Here is an 18,974-nt window from a genome sequence, read left to right as displayed (position 1 = left end):
CACGAAAAGACCTTCAAGGTTGATCGACGTGGCCGCATCGAAACAGTCAGCATTGATCGTCTCAGGCCAGCACACGTCGATGACAGTGCTATACCTGATAAGCCGAGACCCAATGTTAGACCCATCAGAGCTTCTAGCGGGATTTCTACATCTACTTCGGATCCCACGCTAGATGCACCTGAGACCTCATTCTCACGTCCCAGTCAACAGCACGTGTCATCTGCCCCGTCTACGGACGAGACTTCCGTCTCACGTCCAGACCGGCAGACCACACTGCCCTTGACTGCGGATGAGATTGCAGGCTCACGAGGTTCGAACGAGACTACCGTCTCACGTTCTGGTCGCCGAGTACACTTACCCGTACGCTTTCTCGACTAACCTCATAACCAACTACGGATACAGTATAGGAACCTACCCCTATACTACACGAAAGCTACACTTTTCTCTTTTTCTTTCATTTTTTTGTTTACCCCGAGCCTACGCCTCTGACCATCGCTGTTCTGGTATCGTCGACTTTAGCCAATCTTGGCGAAAGCTGGCCTGATCACCCACGCTCTAGTCAACGCACTCAGTCGATCTCTATGACTCCAAATACGTATGATATACATTTGGTCCCGAACATGGTCATCCTGGTCGCATTTGGTTCCTTGGCTCAATCTGGTTTCGTCCTACGTCTGCAGCGTTTCTGGTCCGGACCTCTACGAACGCAACCTTCAGATTCTGGATACAAACCACTCTGGTGTAGCATGCTAATCCAAACAATCAACACAGTACGTTCCTTCTGGTACCGTTCTACGTCAAAGACTTTTGGTGGCAACTCGAGGATCAACGATCACTTCCTGTTCTGCCAACGCCTTCGTCCTACAATTGCACGTTTCGCGATCAGTCCCACGAACGAAACCGCTACGTATCGAAAGTGTAAACCCTTTCTAGCGGGGGGCTCCTGTAGTGACCGGCCAGTCTCGATAAGAACACGATTGGAATAACGGAAACAATTATTATTATTGTAACCAATTGTACCAGAGATTGTTTTACTGTATTTGTTTAACTGCATCAGTTTCACTTCTTGTTCCGCTATCCGCCTTGTTTGGTTCGAGCTTGCTCACGCACTGCTTATTCGCTTGTACTCTTTGGCACGTCTCGGTATTATTTCGATACCACGAGATCGCCAATAAATATACTTGATCTGGACTAGTAAAGCCTTCTGATTTACGGGCTATCAAGGGAACCAAGTCGTTTTTGGACGCGTAATCGAATAGTAGTGGTGATCATAGTCCGTCCACGACTCGACATCCACTACACACTAATAAATGTTAAGCATTGGTTATCGTTCATATCCGAATGCCTTGCTGCTCCTCGGTTTCTCTTTTTTTTCTCTTCAGAATCTTGCCCTGAGGGTGAAGCTATGCAACTTCTGACATCTGGAACAAGCTCGACGAACGCGCTTTCCCAAGGTCATAGTTCGCACCAGGCGCTCCACAGGTCTACTTTATAACAACTTACTTACTTTCGCCTGTTACTCCCAATGGAGCGTAGGCCGCCGACAAGCTTTCTCCAACCCACTCTGTCCTGGGCTTTCTTTTCTAGTTCTATCCAGTTCTTGTTCATTCTTCTCATGTCTGCCTCTATTTCTCGGCGTAATGTGTTCTTTGGTCTTCCTCTTCTCCTTTGACCTTCAGGATTCCATGTGAGGGCTTGTCTTGTGACACAATCGGGTGATTTCCTCAAAGTGTGCCCAATCCACTTTATAACAACTATAAACTTAAAAAGCTGCAGTACATAAATACTTAGCATGACCGAAACCCTAATACACTTTTTGTCGAGACTGGATCTCGTATGTAACGTGGACGCGATGTCCCTTTGGAAACTGTTCTGATGAAAACATATTATATCTGAACGAATGAACTACGATCAACTTTTATAGATTATAATTACTAAACAACCCTGCTTGGGATGCATACTGTGGACCAGTATATGTTGTAAATTGTAGATCATGCCTGTAAAAATGACGTGTACCTGCACTTGCCGAAATATATTATTATTATTCTCCCACCGTTTTCATATAACGATCATGCTGTTTTATTATTCAGATTAAGCCTCACCCAAATATATGTAGAGCAACCAAATAAGCAATCCAGGAGTGCGCTGCAAAAAACAGACTGGACAGTAGATACTAGCTCGTTAGTTGAAAAAGCATCGTGAGCTTAGTTCAGTCACATCTTCATTTATGCCATGCTTAGTATCACGCAGACCAAATAACTGTCCACTATGGATGACTAAGCAGGTGAAAAAATTCTTGTACGTGGGGAAAAGCATTGGAATATGTTCGTTTCTACAGGCTTGGAACAGTATAGATTCAGTTATTTAAGACCAGGAATGATTGCAAAGAGTCAGTAAATGAGGCTAAATAGTCATATGAAAGAACTGGACAGGGACTGTGAAAATAGTACATAAAGGTTGTTCTTGCATATTAAGAGGCGGAATCGCAGAACTCATGGAATCCCATTACTGTTGTTAGAGGAAAATCCGTTGATATTGGCAGGAAATGGTTCTGCGAAAGATGAAGCTTTATCAGAACATTTTAGTAAAGTGTTTTCCACTGGAAATGAGAAACGATCAACAAGTAACCATGGTCAAGGAGGCTTGTCAATGGATCCTGTTGTTACTTAGAAAGGAACCTTCGCAAGATTAATTCAGGATCTCAAAGTATATAAGCCTAGTTGTCCTGAGGATATTCACTCTAGGATTAATAAAGCCCTGACGTATGTAATTGCTGAACCCATACCAATATTGTTCGATATCTTTCTCTGCCACGGTCCAAACTGCCAAGGATCTGGGAGGATGCAGTAATAAGTTCAGTGTATAGACGGGGAGCAGAGACTTAGTAAATATTGGCTCGTTATTCTGACCAGTGTAGTTGTCAAACTGATGGAAAAGATTGTTCACTTGGCTACTATAAACTGTGTGGAAGGACACAATCTTCTATCCAGGGAACAATGCGGTTTCAGGTAAGGCCTTTCATGCTTGACAAATCTGCTCATCGCATGAGAAGATTGGGCTACAGAAAACGATAGAAATCTCTCGAGGGATGCAATTTTCATAGACCTAAATGGAACCTTCAGCGAGATTTCTCATTCGGGTCCTAAATTAAAACGAGAAAGTATTGGAATCCATTTTGAAATCATAAACCGTATAAGTGACTTTCTCAGTGTAGGAGTGGTAAATGGTGCCCTCACAGGGTGGTAATTTGTAAGAGATAGAGTTCCTCATGGTTAAGTCCTTGGCCGCATTCCTTTCTTCCTTCGGATAAATGATCATGAAGATGCTGCAGGTATTGTAGTTTGACAACACTTTACCAGTAACACCTATAACTGAATCGCACCCACCCAGTGAAATCAAAAGTCAGAAGCAAGGAGGTCGGAAGATATATTTGATAGATTATCAATATATGGAGAAGTGACTGATCTTAACTGTCTAGTGGTCTCAGGAGAAGTTGAGCACGGCGTTCCCACCCGTGATCTGGTGCGGATGCATGACCGAGAGCCTTCAGCTAGGTGAGTCCATTAAAACTAATATGGTCAGCACCCAATGTCGAACACATACAGAACTATTAATTTCGGGGATTCATTTACTGTTACAATCTACTAATTGTAGCAAAGCCATCTATCCTATTCCTCGCCGACAACCTAAAGATTTGGAGATCCATACACAGTATGTCAGATAGAATATTATACGGGTACCTAGATTCACTGCTTGCACGGATGGCCAGGTAGTCGCTGGAAGTGAATTTTAACTATGACTATTCATACCACTACACAATATGTATAGTTATTACCTATAGCAATGGAATATAAAGATCTAAGAGCAACAAAGTCAAAACTACGAGTAATTGTAGGGCTGATGCTTGAAACAACTTCAGGGTCTTATGAGCTATTTGTAGGTCTTTTTAGTACTTAAAAAAATGTTTAAGGTGTTATACCCGACTTCCGTGAGGTCGCATTTGAAATATGGGATTCAAGCAACGAGTCCTCGTTTCAAATATGAGGCGGATATGCCAGAACGAGTCCAATAACTGGGGACCAAAATGATAAAGGCGCTCTCTGATCTATTCTATGAAGACAGACTAAGACACCCCAAATTATTTTCACTACCTTACCTCAGACAACGTAGTGATCTAATATTAGCTTACCGTATACTGGACAGTGACATTGGTACTGATGTATCTCATTTTTCCCTCCCGTCTAGGACTGATCATTTGAGAGGGTATTGTAAGAAAGTTCAAAATCCGAGATCAAGTCGTTCACGCCTGGAGCTTCGTTTCTCGCACCTAGTGAATTACCGGGACACATAATATCGGCACTTTCTGTTGATACACTGAAAAAGAGATCGGAGCTACACAGTGCTATAAATTGCAAGGATAAATATAAGTTGATAGATCTCCTATCTTTACTACTGAGTAGTCAGTGACTGGCACTAACAACTCGAACAACTGGTATCAGTTCCATCAATAAACATTTTCCGGGAGAAGCTGAACTTTTTATGGAAAACAAGCTGCAAAGATTAACACAGGTCCATCAACCTTCTATCGTCAATACTGAAGGACTGTATCATTGTTCAGCGCAATTTCCGAATTCCTTCTGGCGTGTTGTTGTACAATGGCTTCACGTACTCATTTTGAGGGTGCTAGTGATATTGGTGTGTTTTCCAAACTTACAAATAACTACTGCTTGGTTTCTGTTGGGAGTTCCGAAAACTCCAACAGGTAAACGTGTTCAGTTTTTGTAGACCATATATTTAGTGTTTTCAGAGATGAACTTCCAGAAAACTTTCCTGTCATTGACACAACGATTGCTGGTATTCGGGCTGTTGGAAGAATGACTGTAGGTATGTGCTGTGAAATATTGTACTTGGCGTTCGCTTTTTTTGTTTTTATACTATTAAACGAGGTCAATTTTGACATAGAATGCGATCTAGTATAGGTCCGCAAGGGTTAAGTTTTCACAAATCACCAGATAATCTTACTATAATTTGTCTGGCTGTATTGTGCTCCTAACTTCTCGGCTATTTACTCAATGGCTGGTAATGTTTAATAGAGTCCGAAAAATGTTAATTTTTGTTGCGTCTCATCAGTTTTTGTTTGAAAGGGTAAGAGACTAAGTGACCTGTGTTAGTACTGGCAGTGGTGGTCTCTCACTTCATCTGACTTTTGAAAGCGTCAGAAAAAGTTGTCTCAATCACGTTTTAAGGTGATGACTTTCATTTGTAGATGATATGTTGGGAAAGTCGATAGTCAGCTAATAAGTAATTTGTTCTGAGCTTGTAAACTTTTTAAACAGTTAATTGCCTGTTTTGGAAGACAAGGAGAGTCGAGCTTATCTATTCTAGGAACCAGCTTAGTTGCATTTCTTTGGAACTTTTCCAACAGATTACTGTTTCTTTTAAGGTAGGGGCTAGTCGCCTGTATGCAGCCGCCAAATGCCCTGGTACGGCCGTTAATGGGGGGGAGTCAGCTCTCTCGAAATACTCTCACATGGCCGCGCGTATACAGCCACTCCCAGGGAACTCTTACTCACTGCCTTCTCATGGCAGTGGTGTTGTTTACGAAATTGAGAGGACGATAAGCAAATGTCCGGAGCTTTAACCGGGTTGGTGCACATGGACTTTAGTATCCTGAGGGAATGGCGTATGAATCAATCGTTGGTCACCGGCTACCATGGGATTGCACCTTCTGACGTTTCTCCACTGCCTTGTGGATGAGACCTTTAGAGAGAAGGCTCCGGGTGTGCCCTTAAGAAAACCACCTGCTTCAGTCTGGGCACCTGGGCAGTATCACAACCCACACACAAATCAAGTGACTTGTGTGGCTCAAATGTATTCGGTACGCCTTTGTACCAATATTTATGTGTTCAAATAAATAAAACATTTAGGATACTTCGATCATGCAATAAACAATGAGAAAATGGGGAAGTTGTATAGTCTTTTGGTGAATGGTTTTCCAATGGCCCCCTGTAAGTTGAACACCGGTCTTGTAAATGGTGATTGGCATTCGTAGGAAGGACGATAACTTCTGCGTCAGTGTCAAGGAGATAGCGAATCCCCACCATCAAATCAGCAATGTATAACAAACTGCTGCGTTCACTGGCTACAGTTGCTGCTAACAAGTGCCGGACAATGGGATTTCCCAAGAGATTTATCGTGATGTCAGGTTTGGGATTGGAGAAACTGTGAGGTTTAGACTCACCATACCTATTGTCATACTAGCACCAATCAGTAATTGCTGTTTCTTGTGATCTAGAAACATCGTTATTGTAACGTGCTTCTTTGGAGGGGGGTTGTGGTGTCGTCGGCTAGGATGAATATTAAGAAAACGAGTGTAAGTATGACAGTAGAGTACGACAGAGATCTGTGATGTCAGATTCTGTCGTTTGAGACTTGCATTGACAGAACAAACATCAGTGTCGGGGGTTCTGGTGATATAATAATGAGCTAGTAAGACAGGAATAACCTGTTCTAAAGTCATTCTGCCTTTCAGGAAGAATCCTGTTTTCGTCGAGACACCAATCAGGTAATTTCCCTTGGTTATTTTGGAGCTCTAATCTACCACCACTTTTTATCGCTCTCCATATCTTGATATCGTCAGCATATAACAAGACCGATAGTGATTGGAGACTAGGAAGGTCATTTACATACAAGATGAACGACATTGGCCCCAAAACCGTACTCCGCTAAGTACAGTTTCCCATCTAGACAGCTTTGAGTTCACCCGTACTCTTTGTTAACGTCTAACTGGGAAGTCTTTTAACCACACTAATAATTTGCCTCCAACTCCAATATTACTTAACTTATATAACAACTGGTTGTGATGAACTTTGTTAAAAACTTTGCTGAAGTCAATGCAGGCTACGTCTATTAGTAAATTTTGGTCTTTAAGAGCGCACCAACTTCCACGAGCTACTAATAAGTTAGTGAAACAGGAATAACCTGTTCTAAAGACATCCTGCTTTTCAGAAAGAATCCGGTTTTCGTCGAGACACTTAAACAGCTTCTTCCGAACAATCTTTTCTGGACTCTTAACCACGCTATTTAGGCTAATGGGTCGGCAGTTCTCAGGTTCATGTTCTGTACCTGTCTTGAAGACGGGAATTACTATGGCGTTCTTCCAGTCGTTTGGTAATCTACCTTTAGTTACAGATATGTTTAAGGAATTCGCGACAAAATTTTGTAGTTCCTTTAGCAACCTAGGATGCATTTAATCGGGTCCCATGGACTTGCCTGTATCAAGCTTATTTAACGGACCTAAGACACCAGGTTTTTAACGGTCGCAGTGTCCATTGTATGTGTGTGGGGCTTGTATGAACTGAAGGGAAGGGCATCCCTACGGTATATACATTGTTAAAGTAATTTGAGAATACCTGAGCTTTATCGTAATTGTCTTCCACTAATGATCCCAAGCCGTTTTGATGGCGGGCTGGTTCTATCGTCTAATCAACTAACGATGCTGCGTGTATGATATCTTGTATATTTGCTTTTCAGACGTCAGGTCTCGGTTGGGCTGACACATCATCGTTATTGACAACTATGGAAATCAATGACTAGAACTATATTAACGCTTTTACCTAGGAGTAGAATATAGTTGGGGTTTGTGACGTCATCATCATAATAGATCAATGTGAGATCTAGTAAGGATGATTCGGAGTCCGATTTGTGCTTAGTTGCTCCTTTAACATGTTGCACTAGGACACATGTGATAACCACATCGACTAGTTTCTGTTCGAAAAAATTTTCTGACAATTCAGTCCTCAGATTTTTCCAGTTTACCGTAAGGATTTTCAGGTGTTTCTCCAAATGCCCTGGTACGGCCGAGAGTGGGGAGAGTCCGCTCTCCCTCTCGAAATGCTCTCACATGGCCACGCGTATATAGCCCCTGCCAGGGAAGTCCTACTCACTGCCTTCTCGTGGCGGGGGTGTTGTTTACGAAAGTGAGAGGACGAAAAGCGAATGTCCGGCGCTATAACTAGGTTGGTGGATATGAAGTATCCACCTAGGGGAGTTGGAAAACCCTGATTCCAAACCAATGGTGCACATGGGCTCCCGTATCCTGAAGGGACAAATGGGGAATAAACCAGTTATTGGTCACCGGCTACCATGGGACTGCATCTCCTCACGATGCTCTACTGCCTTGTGGGTTAGACCTCTAGGTCAAAGGCTCGGGGTGTGGCCCCCTAAGAAAACCACCTGCTTCGGTTTGGGCACCCGGGCAGTATCACAGCCCTCTCGCAAATAAATGAAATGGAACATTCAACTGACAGTTATATTCTCTTTCATACTAGAAACAAATCAATTTGCATTATTACTATTATTATTATTCACCATATCGCTAATTCACCCCCTTTTATCCCCAATTTGTGTAACCTTACTTTTCAACTTATGCAGCAGCTCGCTCTTGGTGGAAAATCTGTCCTATCTAAACGATCTCCAGTCACTGTCTGGTTGAAAGTGAATGCTTCCACCGATTATGAATACTGAAGCAGTCTTTCTGAAACCACGTACGCCGTTCAAGCTGGCTTCCTTCAACGTTCGCACACCAATGCAGATCAGACAACAGATAGGGCTGGCTATGTCTTTGGAAGGTCTTAATGTTGACGTTTGTTGTCTATCCGAGACCCGTATTCAAGACTCTAGTGAAGTACTACAAATCCGCTCTCGATCTGTCGCCTCGAAAAGCTTGTTTCACGTGCGCTTATCCGGGGACCCTGTGGCATCTTCGTCTGGTCTTGCTGGCGTTGGTGTCGCACTAAGCGCTAGAGCTGAGGCAGCACTAATCGATTGGATCCCCATTAACAGTCGGTTATGTGCTGTTAGATTAGAAAGTTCCATCAAAGTGAGAAGAAATCGGCGTGAGAATCGGTGTCTTTTCGTCGTCTCCGCCTATGCCCCGACAGATTGCAGCCCGGATGCAATCAAGGATGAGTTTTACCATCAGTTAACAGTTCTTCTCCAGAAAGCGCGTTCGACAGATATTGTAGTACTAGCCGGAGACTTGAATGCACAGGTCGGGCGTCTAGGCACAGAAGAGAGTCGTTTAGGTGACCTATGGGAACTTGTTGGTCGCAGGACAGATAACGGGGACCGTTTGCTGCAACTGTGCACAGACCACAACCTGTTTCTGGCCAGCACTAACTTCCGGCACAGTCATCGCCGGTGTGCCACCTGGCGTCCTCCCTCTGCATCCCAAGCCTGGACTCAGATTGATCACATCGCGATCAGCTACCGCTGGCGTGGTTGTGTACAAGACTGCCGCTCCTTTTGGAGTACCTATCTGGAGTCTGATCATGCCCTGGTCTGCGCCAATCTCACCTTACTTTTCAGTGGCCGAAGGATTGACCACCACCAACGGATTGATATTAGTAAATTGGCTACAACTTCTGTTGCAAGTAAGTATCGAGCGGAGCTAGCCTCTAGGCTAGCTATCATCCCACCGAAAAGTATAGATGAGCATTGGTTGCATCTTCACGACGCCATGAAAATGGCGAGTAAAGCCGCTTGCGGCTTCGCGAAACGTCCCGCTTACAAGCACTGGGTTTCTTCTGGCTCCTTACAACTGATCGAAGCCCGTCGGTCTACTCCGGGTGACCGTGAGTTTGACCACAAACGAAGGCTGTTACGTAATGAAATCGGGCAAAGCTTGCATAAGGACCGAGAAGCCTGGTGGTCGGAGCGTGCTAATGAGATGGAAGCAGCAGCTGCATCTGGTAACTGCCGGAAGCTCTTCCAACTCATCCGAGCCACTGGCAGCAAGAAGTCTGGTGTGAGTGAAACAATCTACGAGGATGACGGGATGCCAATCACTAACATCTCTCGACGTCTTGGACGATGGGCGGAATTCTTCGAAGGGCAGTTCAACTGGCCTGCTGCTCCGGCAACATCGACCAGTTTGTCCTGCCCCCCATGGCCGGTGACGACCGATCCACCAAACGAGGCGGAAGTCCGCAAGGAACTCCAACTCTTGAAACGTTACAAATCGCCGGGCCCAGATGACTTACCTCCGGCTCTTTTTAAAGATGGTGGTGACTTTCTGACTTAGGAATTGACTGTGTTGTTTACAAAGGTTTGGGAGCAAGAAAGTGTTCCAACATCATGGAATGAGTCGATAGTCGTCCCTATCTTTAAAAAGGGTTCACGTTGTTCCTGCAATAACTATCGGGGGATAAGTCTACTTCCGATTGCGTCCAAACTATTGGCTTCTGTCATTCTTCGTAGGTTGTTTAAAACCCGAGAACGATTGACTCGCGAGGAGCAGGCCGGTTTTCGTTCTGGTCGAGGATGCATTGACCACATCTTCACCCTCCGCCAAATGTTAGAACACCGTCATACTTATCGCAGGCCAACAATCGTAGTGTTTCTTGATATCAGGGCTGCCTTCGATTCGTTGGACAGGACTGTTCTCTGGGATTGTCTATTGAAGAAGGGTGTGCCTGAGAAGTTCATTAACATCTTAAAGGCCCTGTATACGAACACCTCAGGCAGAGTGAGGGTATACAACCACCTTTCTCCCTTGTTCCATTCGAGCAGTGGGGTTAGGCAGGGTTGCCCAATCTCACCATTCCTCTTCAACTTTGCCATCGATGACATCCTGGAAACAGCTCTGATGGATGTAAGTAATGGCGGTGTGGATCTGCTGCCTGGAGAACAACTTCTCGACCTTGAGTATGCGGATGATATTGTCTTACTGTGCGATAATGCCCAAGGCATGCAATCCGCACTTAATCAGTTGGCAATCAGTGTCCGCAGGTACGGTATGTGCTTTGCACCCTCCAAGTGCAAGGTACTCTTACAAGACTGGCAGGATTCTCATCCTGTACTCACCCTAGATGGTGAGCAGATTGAAGTAGTTGAGAAGTTCATGTATCTAGGTAGCTACATAAGTGCTGGTGGGGGCGTGACTGATGAGATTGATGCACGTATAATGAAAGCCAGAGCGGCTTATGCCAATCTGGGCCATCTTTGGCGCCTTCGTGATGTTAGTCTGGCTGTAAAAGGTCGGATCTACAACGCGTCGGTGAGAGCAGTTTTGCTCTATGCATGTGAAACCTGGCTTCTCCGAGTTGAGGATGTTAGACGACTCTCTGTGTTCGATCATCGTTGTCTCCGAAGGATTGCTGACATTCAGTGGCAACACCATGTTAGTAATGCAGAGGTTCGGCATCGTGTGCTCGGGCGCAGAGACGATAATTCAATTGGTGTCACCATCTTGAAACACCGACTTCGGTGGCTTGGACATGTTTTACGAATGTCGTCCCAGAGACTTCCACGTCGTGCATTATTTGCCGACGCTGGGACTGGTTGGAAAAAGCGGAGAGGAGGTCAGTGTATGACATGGTGTCGTGGTATGAAAGAAAGCTGCAAAGGGCTAGCTTCTGTTGGTCCTTTACGACTCCCTGGCTGGGGTCCGAGAGATGGTGCAACACAGTGGCTAGAGACGTTATCAGATATGGCTCAGAATAGAAGCCAGTGGCGATCCTGCTGTAACCTTCTTCTACTTTCTTCATAAAGAGTGGCTATAACTTTCCTAACTGAGAGAGCTCTTCTGGTTGTACATTTCAGTTCCCCCCATCATTACTCTTCTCCTTTTCTTTTTTTTTCCTTCTTTTATATATACGCATCTTCTTCCTTCTCCTCCCATTCTCATTATTTTGTGTGGCGCATATGTATCCGGTGCCCTTTGTACCAATATATATGTGATTAAATAAATAAATAAATCCGGTGCCCATTTAGAAGATGGGGGACAGAAGAAACTTCCTTTCTTGAGTTTTTATTTCTAACAGACCTCTTTGAAGTCGGTCTTTACTCCTTAGACCCATGTAATTCAGCTGTTACCGAGCTTATTTGAGGTGGCCTTACATCGATTTGTGTATCGACCGAGCAAGTACTGTGCGATGTGTCTCGACCTCGTTTGCTGATACACTTTTTATCAGCATTCACTACTGAAATGACCCCGGTTAAGAAAACTGTTTGCGTTTGAGCGGCACTACTGACAAAACCACACGCAACCATTTTTTAGTAAACTGTTTGAAAGCCACAGGCGTTAGATTCACACAAACTTCCTGGTACCATCCTATGCACTAATTGCACTGCATGCCACTTTCCGCAGGATATCGACGGCCTTGGCGTCGGCAATTATATTTTTGCACTGTCCAGTCATCAATCAGAGGTTTTCAAAAAGAAACTAAACACAAACAATACCCAGAGACAAAGGAAACTGATAACCGGAAAAAAACTGGAAAACTATGAATTGTTCAACCGAAAAATGCATACAAATGCAAAAAGAACCAACGTACTCAAAATCACCTATGATAAATTACTTTCGAGAGAGAGTGATACTCTTGACGATCACTTTAACTGAACTAAATTCAGTTAAAGCGAAAACAGTGGTCTTGATGTGTAATGAACGATCGAAACAAAACTAACTCAGTAAGTAAAAGTATCACTGTTCGTTTTCAAATAGCATGCCTAACAATGATGAAATGTATGTTGTGTTGCCTACACTCGACGAAATTAGTTAAGTCCTTGTTCTGTAGTTTATATATATACTGAGGAACTACAATTTAAACAACGCCGTTGGACTGTCTAGGCTGAGTGGATTCATTGGGAAGCAAATTGTGAGACCCTGGAAGTTTTGTTGATGAGTAATTATTTGAAACTGCTTACTATTGAGCGTAGCGTTTCTCTAGATTTCTTGGGGTCATTAGATGTATTATCTATAAACTGTTCACCCTGTCACTTCAGATCAATAATGTTCTATCAGTAAGCTACTTGAACTTTTTATTCTCTTGATAAAATAGCTATCTACTTAATTTGCTATATGATTTTTTAAAAGTATATTTTAACTTGTTATTTAAGGCAATACTCATGGTCTCCTTGTTCCACACTCAACAACTGATCAAGAACTGATGCATTTGACAAATTCCGTGCCAGACAAAGTAAAGGTAGTGCGAGTTGAAGAACGCCTATCAGCTCTTGGGAATATAATTGCTTGCAATGATTACGTCGCCCTCGTTCGTCCAGACCTAGATAAAGTAATAAAATCGAACTTCATAAATTTTTGATGTTTTGAAATCAGTGACCTAACATAACGTCTACTAGGTTTCATCAAGTCCAGTTTTGTTACCATCGACAAACTTGAAAGTTCCAATGTACATATTCGATTTCATTTCTGAAAACCATTAGTACTAATTAAAAAAATTGGAATCTGTTGGTTTATATTTCATTTACATCATTGCTTCCAGATTTTACAGCTCAAAATACAGAAATAACATTTCTACGAAGGACATTCATGTGTACACTTAGTAGTCCGTATCTGTCAGAATCCAATTTCGCATTATCAGTTACTAATAACATGTATTAGTGTAACAGGTTCTAATTGAGAGTTCCTCTATAGTTAAAACTACGCCTTGCAAATGTATGCAAACTAACACAAAACCAGGTCCAGTGCTTTCTATCGGCTCTCTCCATCTACCTAACATCAAATATACTCTTTTTGTCAATCCACTAGTGGTCTTTGGTATGTTTCAACTTAATCGATGGTCATTTGAGTCTATATTGTGTGGCATCACGTGGGACCTGATGTAAAATATTATTTCAACAGATAAGTCACTACATGAATAGCTCATTGATGATCTCTTTGGGTGCAAAAAGATTGTGTGGGTTTAAATCTCATGGAAAGCATTAATTACATTAAGACTGGAGATGTCTTGGTAATTGGTGTCAACTAAAACAAAACTTGCTCTCCCCAACCAAATAACTGTGTTTTGTCTAGTCAGACAACTGTTTGAACTGTCACTTACTTCATCCATAATAATTTTATTCGAAAATTCGGCTACATTAGTATACAAGCTGAGAATACATCTTTGCTATCTACAACCTGTTAGTTGAAGTGGGATCGAAGCTATCAACCTACCAGTTGATAGTTTAGTGATGAATCTGACGACTACTACAACTATTTCCATTAAACGAGTCGCAATTATTTACTACTTTATGCAGAAATGATTTCAGGTTAACTTTTTTCAAGAAACTGATCTTTAGGTAACTAATGAGAATCAGAGAGGTGTAAGCGGAGACTTTTTTTTAGCAATATTTACTCATGAATCCATCACATCATGAAAACCAGCAGCGGATACGTTACCCGCAGGTTACTGCGTTCAAGTCTAACGATCTACATTCTCAGGTTCAGCTTATTCGTCATATATGACTATTCACTCAGTATTGTCGACGGATTACTATTTCTCCCAACCTTGTCAACTATATAGGTCGCAGTTTACTAAAATTTAGTGATCGTAAAGCATCATGGTACTGCTTAACCTAAATGCTCTGTTGTCGATATCATCTCAAAACGATGATGAGCATTACAGTAGTCAAAATGGCCATACGGTTTCCAATGATTGTCCATGTTCGTCTTTCTGACTAAATCCGTAAGTGAAATATCGTAGTTAACCTTCAAGTAAAGCTCAGTCTTCATATGAAATGGTTATTTTTTGACATCTGATGTGAAATAGCTACCTTTTACTTGTTTGGTGAACAGGAGTTTATCATATGAAGTTATATAAGATTCTTATTTTATTTCGAGTGGAATTTAGGGTTAAGTAAAGTAGTAAGCAATCTCCTGGTAAGTACTCAATAGAAACAGTGTGTTCTACAAAACATGGATATTGCAAAGCTCGATGATAAATCGGTTTTTATATAAGTAGAGATATAGAAGCGATGGCTTGTTGCCACTTAATTTATTGAAAATCTACGTGAAACTTACTGATAAGTTGACAGCAATTAATACTTTAGTTAAGTCAATGGTTAGCAGAAGCACGAATTACTATCAGCTGCCATTTTTTGTTCAGACCATCAATTTATTGTCTATAATATTCTGTACATGAACTAAGACTAATTCCTGTAATATTTAGGAAACTGTGGAATTGGTCAGCGACGTGTTGAATGTTGAGGTTTTTTGTGAAGTCATTGCAAATCATCTTCTCGTCGGAACATATTGCGTGCTGACAAACCAAGGTGGACTTGTTCATCCTAAAGTTACAGTTGACGAATTAGATCAGTTGAGTAGTCTTCTTCATCTTCCACTAACTGCTGGGACTGTAAACCAAGGAAGTACACTTATTGCAGCTGGACTTGTGGTCAACGATTGGGCAGGCTTTTGTGGTCAGAAAACGACAAGCACAGAAATTCAGGTATGCTTATCCGTTTTAACTTCAAAAACTTTTTACGTTAACAATGCGATATTCATTGTATTGCAGCTAACATAAAAGCTACTTATTGACAGTCGTTAAATAATTGTGGTTTATATTGTTTCGTCAACTCATATGAATTATGACTTACTTTTATTCTCTGTCCATGTTTTTACAGGTGATTGAATCAATATTTAAATTAGATGGTGAAATGAACGTCCTTGTCGCGGATTCAATGCACGACGCCTTGGTCGAAAGGTGGATAATTTTTGTACAGATTTTTTATTAATCACTATACGAAAGAGCTATTTGTTACAAATGTAAAATTGGCTCATGAATTCAACCATTAAATTACTATAGCATCCACAAAACCCCTCTCTGATTATAATCATATGCTCACTAGTAACGGTTTCCAGGAGGTACTTCCTGAAGTTCCAGTGAGAAGCCGTGACCAGTAGAGTTCAACCGGGTCTGTTGTAAAATGGTAACTCACTAGAGACAGTGGTGGACGGTGATACATTTTCGTGGATTGGTTGAAGTTAGATATTAACACCATTGGATGCCGGCTCAGTGCTCTAGAGGTTAGGCGTTCGCGTGCGAGACTGATAGGTCCTGGGTTCGAATCTCGCAAGGCGGGATCGTCGATGCGCACTGCTGAGGAGTCCCACAATAGGACGAAACGGCCGTCCAGTGCTTCCAGGTTTTCCATGGTGGTCTAGCTTCAATCGACTCATGAATTCAACTGTTAAATGTGAAATTTCTGAAACAATACTGTTGAGAACTTTTACTGTCACAATTAAATCTCTTGTGATGTTATAATTTAGCAGTAAAATGAGTGTCAATGTGAAATGTTTATTGGTCATGATGGTGAAAAACGATGGGTATTTTATTATCCACCGATGTTGTGTATTGATCTATTTAGTTGTTTAAAAGTCTACTTTTGTATGTCATTACTCCATATCTTGCAGTATTTCACTAACTTATTGGTTCTCAGTCTCGACTTTAGACATTTGCGCCTAAACATAAATAGTACGACAGATTAACACTTTCTTTAGGGATCATAGTTGTCTTCTTTGTTTAATGAACGTTGGAAGGTTACTGTTTGAATCATACATATGCGTATAGCTAAGACGAATAATGTGGACTATGTTAACGTTTATTTGATTTGAAATTTGGTTGTTTGGTGAGGTAAACTATCTTCATGCAAACAAGAGTTTCCGGTATAATTGGGGAAGTCCAATACTGTATAAATAATGTTTATAGTTATATGACTTCCACTATTTTTCTGTCACAGTCCACATTAAGGTCAATAGTGTAAACAAGACTTGTGTTACATCTTTTTTGATTGAAGACGGTATTATCATTAACCCCTACAGAAATAGTTTACTTAAAAGTTAAGTATATAAACATCCATTAGGTAAGTGGTGTAAATTATACCTAAAGTGTATCCAGTTAATACTGATATTGCTTCTTGTTTGAATTAGATGACATGTGAGAAAAGATGATTACATAATAAAGCTTCTATGTTGCGTTTTCCTCATATTAGTTCACTGTTAATTAGGAAAGTAAATTTGTAGAATACGGTCAGTTTTTGATTAGCACTAATTAATTTCCTAAACTAATTTTTTCGAGTCATATAATTTTAATGTATTATATGGAGTCTTTATCGCATAAATTAAACATGTAAATGGAGAAGAACAATACTCAATACGCTTATCCAGCTACTGAATTGTAATTGTGCACAGGCAGAAATAATAGTCGACTTTACGTATTAGCATTTTGCTTATTTGTGTGCATTAGTGTATATTTATATTATTATTTTTGTTAACGTTTGTTGCTTTTCTTCAGCCTTAGCTGATTCACCGGTTGGATTTTATACAGATGCCTCATTTAGTGTGAAGAATATTATCCTGTTGCGTGTTCCTTCATTCGTGTACATTTATTTTCAAACTTCAAAAATTGGTAACTTTTCATCCCAAAGTATGTAAAATGAACATATACTCTTTGTATAATCAATTTTACACAATTAGACTGATATGATTTCACTTTATTTGCGTGTATTCTGTTTCAATTTTCAGTATTTGACATGAATTTCATAAGTTAATTGGGAAAAGGGACTTCAAGTATACACAAGCCATGTGGCGAAATTAATAGAATGTGGTGGATGATTCGAAAGGCGTTCAAGTCCACCTGATATCTTGTATTCAGTTAATGGGCAAGCACAAAACTAGTTAAGTTTAACTGTTCTTTAACCCGGTGGTATAGTGTTAGGAACTTCAGTGATGAGCCTGTCTACTTGCGATTTCGATAATAAAGATAAATAGCATTCAGACTTCTTATTATTTTACTGTCTTTATGCATTTAAGTATGGAGCAGATGGTGTGTAATTCATAGTTTAGCTATCCAAATGGTTGTTTCCATGCATAAATCTCCATATAATGGACGGATATGTGGTGCTTTATAAATTCATCGCGCGTGAGATCCGATCGTGTTGCAGATATCCCTTATCCCTGTCTGCATACTGACTTACAGTGCTGGTCCCTGGGGTATTTAGTTAATCATCTGAACTAAAATGTTATTAAACTACTGTGCTTTCATGAGGATATCTTTCGCTCAATAATGTCTCAGTTTTTATGCTGGAAGTATTTATTATGTTGTTTGAGCTAGGTTCACGTGTACAGTGTACTCTATCAGAATGCTGTTCAGATCCTAATTTAGTTTCGGGGAAAAATACTTCGTGCTACTCTTGTCTTAGACGACTTGTGAGTTTTGGTATCAATAAGCAGTTAGATGACAAGTTTTGAATGATTGGGAATCTTGGATAAATGTTTGTTAGTTTATAATCGTACCCAGCAAAACACTTGTCAACATTAACATTCACTTCACTGTAGCTTCTAAATTTGGCAAGTTTTCAGACTAATAGAGGGAAATTCTGGTACGACAGGTGGTGGAGATTAGTTTTGTTTAGGATATTTTGGAAATTTCGTCTAGCAAGCATCTTTATCTAACATTATTCTTACTGCTTATCTACTGTAAATCGATTGTCAGAAGATCGATTACCCTTATAGCTGTGGAATGAAGCTTGTGTGAGTTTAAGCACAGTTATATTTCTAAATTTTTCAAAGCGAAAAGATTTGACTGACAAAATCTCAGTTAGTCGGGTTCTCATTCCTAACATTTGTTCATCTGCAAGCATACAGCAAATACTTCACTAGACAAACATTTAGTCAGAATGGTGGTTATCACTGACAAGAGCAGCTACTAAAAGCCTGTTGAGTTCTTTGATTAGAACAGCTAGTAAGTCGTGATAAGTCGAATCTACACTGCGAGTTAGTGTACCTTGCAATAACTTCAGCTGAATTGTTCAACAGTTCATTCTAACTGCTTTAACAGATGAAATTCGAAATATACTTGTCACTGTGTCACAATAATCAACGTAGGAAATAATTGACAGACAAATAGAAAAAGACATAATAAAACAAGCAATATTCTCAATAATTTAAAACATTAATTTGCATATAATAGAAAACTTTCTAATGATTATGAGATACCATAAGGAATTTGCTAAAGTTTAAATAACTACGCTTGATTATATTTTTGTGCTAATTTTTCTAAAAAAATTGTACTCTGTTTAAAGTTCATTGTAAATTGGTAAATATTTATATTTAACGTATGAGTCATATGAAGAGCGTTTACTTCAAAATTCGAATAACAATTTATAGTGTTAACAAACGTTTTGAGTAATAC

At 40.8% G+C, this 18,974-nt stretch overlaps 2 protein-coding genes across 2 annotated transcripts; both read left to right on the top strand.

Moving 5' to 3' along the window:
* Positions 1–581: 581 nt before the first annotated feature.
* Positions 582–1,193, top strand: Smp_186920 (hypothetical protein; the record flags this gene model as incomplete). Its single annotated transcript, XM_018789857.1, has 1 exon — positions 582–1,193. The coding sequence occupies one exon, from the start codon at positions 582–584 to the stop codon at positions 984–986; it is 405 nt and encodes a 134-aa protein (XP_018655258.1). The 3' UTR covers positions 987–1,193.
* An 11,757-nt stretch (positions 1,194–12,950) lies between these two features.
* Smp_198420 (putative translation initiation factor) lies at positions 12,951–17,276 on the top strand (the record flags this gene model as incomplete). The annotated part of the gene is given in 5 exon segments (XM_018789856.1): positions 12,951–13,076; positions 14,952–15,224; position 15,230; positions 15,431–15,485; positions 17,076–17,276. Coding segments are annotated over 5 exon segments (465 nt in total). The 3' UTR covers positions 17,086–17,276.
* Positions 17,277–18,974: the final 1,698 nt, after the last annotated feature.

This window comes from Schistosoma mansoni, chromosome W (genome assembly GCF_000237925.1).
Source record: "Schistosoma mansoni strain Puerto Rico chromosome W, complete genome".
Classification (NCBI taxonomy): domain Eukaryota; kingdom Metazoa; phylum Platyhelminthes; class Trematoda; order Strigeidida; family Schistosomatidae; genus Schistosoma; species Schistosoma mansoni.
This window is presented reverse-complemented; position numbering and strand designations above follow the sequence as displayed.